The 3,613-nt window shown below is 32.6% G+C and overlaps 1 protein-coding gene across 1 annotated transcript; it reads right to left on the bottom strand.

The window, feature by feature from the left end:
* Positions 1–322: 322 nt before the first annotated feature.
* Positions 323–2,928, bottom strand: LOC104897996 (thioredoxin H2). Its single transcript, XM_010684987.3, has 3 exons — positions 2,425–2,928; positions 1,024–1,146; positions 323–903 (listed from the first exon to the last, which is right to left on the bottom strand). Exons 1-3 carry the CDS (start codon positions 2,791–2,793, stop codon positions 772–774), a joined length of 624 nt encoding a protein of 207 aa, XP_010683289.2. The 5' UTR covers positions 2,794–2,928; the 3' UTR covers positions 323–771.
* Positions 2,929–3,613: the final 685 nt, after the last annotated feature.

The raw sequence follows: 3,613 nt of genomic DNA, 5'->3' as shown, positions 1-3,613 counted from the left end.
TTACATCAGCCATCCGAGGTTTGAATCCACCATCACAAGCACTGACAGCAACTCCCCCCCTTACTAAGCGACTTTATGTCGTTTTTACTTATGTTTGTTTTAGATGCATGGAATGTACAAGCTCATACAATTCCTTTAGGTTTGTTTGTTTGGTTTACGTTTGGTTGTATTAGCATTAGGTTGTACTCCCTCCTTTAATTAATGCACGATTTCTCGTTGTAAAAAAAATTGACGAAATTTTGATATTGTACTGTACTAGTATTGTTTGATCGTAAGAATCAGTGAACATATTAGAGAAGAAGATTAGGAGTATGCAAATCGATATCATTAAGGAAAGGCTGTATATTAAAGAAAGATCATAACATAGAATTCCTCCACATAATGAACATAATACCTAAACTCAACCAGTTTAGTAAGGGAAATTGTCACCACTTAAAGCTGCCGAGAGTAAGAGTTAAACTAAACTTTTCAACTACGCCAAGCTACCTTGGCTACATACACATTATCATACGTCTTCTTTTCTTTTACTAATACAGGGAAAGTGGGAAATCTATCCAAATTTTGAACCCAAAACCACATGAACTTGAGGTTGATGCCATATGATGGCTATATACCACCATCTCAACCAATCAACCTACCTAACACACATCATACAAATTACGGGAAGAGAAAAGACTCATTTCGCTAATTCATCATACTTCTTTATTGATGCTAACTTATGTCATAAGATATACTACTACTCTATATTAATGCTAGCATTTCAAATTAGAGTTAAGCTCTGTGCTTCTCAACTTTCTTCTGAAAGTCTTCCTTTCTTGCTCCAACCACTTTGTCGACTTGCTTTCCCTTCTTCATGAACAGGAATGTTGGCATTGTTTGTATTCCAAATTGACGTGATATATTCTGTAATCATCCAGTCATGTTAGCAAACTTTAATTTAAAAAAGAGAAATCAAGAAAAAACGCATAAATAAGTATTATAGTGAAAAGATTTATAAAGATTGTCTTGAAAGAGAGATCGTACAAATAACTCATCCACGTCAATCTTGACCAAGTCAACATCAGTGCATTTAGCAGCCAATTCATTGATGGTTGGCTCCATGTACCGACATGGCCCACACCATGTAGCCGTAAAATATATCACAACCTTAAATAGATAAAAAGAAAAAAAATTAATTCATATATACATAAATCAAAATTATCATGAAAATCAACATCTATTACACATAGTAAAGTGAATAACATATGTTGTCACCCTTATAATTGTATCAACTAAAATAAGATTTCGTTTTTTGGAGAGACAGTCTCACGTTAGTGTTAACGTGAGACTGCTGATGTCATATTGACATAACACACGTGCATCAAACCAGTAGTAAAAGTAGTTAAGCGCTTGCACCTATTAGTTATGCTAGCCTTAAATTGCTTCTCGTTGAATTAGTTAAGCACTGTAGTATATTAGTTAAGCGCTGGAGTATATTAGTTAAGCGCTGAAGTATATTAGTTATATCATAAAAATAAGATTATAATGCATTTTATTGGCCATAATTTCAATATCACGCATAATAATTATGTCTTTCTCAAAAAAACTAATGCAGTCATTCTCTCTTTCTTAAATAACTATCGCATTTTTGCATTAGTTATAATGACCTCAAATAACCAATGCAAAAACAATGTTTACTAATGCATACAATAAATAAAACTAATGACCTTAAAATCATAATTATTGACCTCCCATACTATCAACTCTCAAAGTATAATTGTTCACCAAATATCAAAACTATAAACATAAAACCATGCATCATTGTTACTCGTGAAATTAATAAATAATTATTCATATGCTATAATTATAATCTTTAAGTTATTTTCTAGACTAAAACTATTAGTCATAAAACCGGAACAAAAAAAAAGTCATAACTAATGTAAAAAAAACAATAATAACTAAATACGCAAATATCATAACTAGCTATTTATCACAAAACAATAACTAATAGCCAGAATCAAATCAACCATAAAACCATAATTAAAGATCGATGCTGAGAATTGGAGAAAGAACAGATTCGTCTCACGTTAGTGTTAACGTGAGACGGTCTTTTATAAGACTTTTTTAATTAAAGAATCAATAATTACGTAATTAGTAGGAATATCATTAAATGTCATGAAGCATAATTTTCTTTAAAAAAGAGTTTAATTCCCCCCATTATTGAAACATTTACGTTCTCGGAAGTCGAACTCCAATAATTTTCGTGGATAGTCTTTATTAATGGTGGGTAGTCTACCCAGTAGATATACAAAGTTTTTTCCTTGGCATTTCCGTGGTCATGAACCCCAAAATATGAATGAAAGCTAAGGGGTTTTTCCATTCCTAAAACGTTTATATCTTTCCATACTACATACACACTCATATTAGTCATATATACCAACATACCAGCTTATTGGACTGCTTAGAAGCTTCAAAATATTCCCTCCACTTTGTAGCGGAATGGAAGGAAATGACCCCCTTCGTTTCAGCCACTTTGGCGACTGCGCCACCGGCAGCCGAAGCGGGAGGAGGAAACACAGTTGTCTTGTTAGCAGGATAAACAGAAGGCCTTATAGTGTTAGTAGCAGAAGGGTTATTGCAATTAGCTGGAACATGTGGAGAACAAGCAGGTGTTACCCTACTTTCTACCATGCTATTTTTGGACGACCACCTGCTAGACGGGATATGATAAGCAGGTGGAAGTGATGTTGGAGCAGCGGTTGCAGTAATTGCAGGTGTTCCATTTTCTTGAATACTAGAAAATCTTGCTCCCATTATTATTTTAGTACTTTTGATCAACAATAACAAGGAAAAACTATAACTTTTTTAATCTTTGGAGTGTTTATTTTTATGGTTTTTAGTTAGTTTTGGCTTGGTGTTATGGAGAATTGTGAAGCAGAAGAGGGGAGGTGTGGGGTTTTTATAGCAGTGGTTTTACAATATGAACAAGGTACTATAATTGTTGCATATTTTTTTTGCGGTGGTAAAACAGAAACTATTACCTTTATCTCGGTGATCACGTACGATTATTCCATAGATCATGTTTAGCTTTTTAGTTAAGTTGTTAAATTTGTTCTTTTTTCTTTTGGGTCAAGACTTTATGTTATTGCAAGCTCAACATGAAGTTTTTACGTAAATTATTCTCAAAATAAGGAAGGTCTGATTCTGATGTTAATGGCCTATTATTGAAGTTGTGTTTGGGGTTTGTATTATGTCCAGCCTTACGTACTTTTAGAGTTGGCTTAATGATGTCATTACTCAACTCCCTCTGTCCTTATTTGTTATAAATTTTTTTATGGTAAAATATTTTCCAATTTTGACTTTGTCAAAATTATAATACATGTTCCTGCCAAAATTAATATTGATCCATTTAGCTTTTACATTCTTTTATTAAGGAAACTAGCTTTCCACCCGTGCAAAAATGCACGGGAGGTTTTATGTAGAAATGGTTTGGAGCTGTATATAACGTACGACAACATTATTTTGTATATTAATTAGTTGTTTTTATTTGAAATATATTGAATCCGTGATTATTTAGAATCCATGTATTTAAGATTAAAAGAATATAAAATGTAAAATTATATTTAATATACAT

Source organism: Beta vulgaris, chromosome 6 (assembly GCF_026745355.1).
Source record: "Beta vulgaris subsp. vulgaris cultivar EL10 chromosome 6, EL10.2, whole genome shotgun sequence".
In the NCBI taxonomy this organism is placed as follows: Eukaryota; Viridiplantae; Streptophyta; class Magnoliopsida; order Caryophyllales; family Amaranthaceae; genus Beta; species Beta vulgaris.
This window is presented reverse-complemented; position numbering and strand designations above follow the sequence as displayed.

Excerpts from the sequence above, each read along its gene's own strand:
- LOC104897996 (XM_010684987.3), bottom strand. The coding sequence starts at position 2,793 with ATGGGAGCAAGATTTTCTAGTATTCAAGAAAATGGAACACCTGCAATT. Across the intron at positions 1,147-2,424 it reads CTAAGCAGTCCAATAAGCTG|GTTGTGATATATTTTACGGC; the intron begins GTATGTTGGTAT and ends TATCTATTTAAG. Across the intron at positions 904-1,023 it reads TTGACGTGGATGAGTTATTT|AATATATCACGTCAATTTGG; the intron begins GTACGATCTCTC and ends GGATGATTACAG.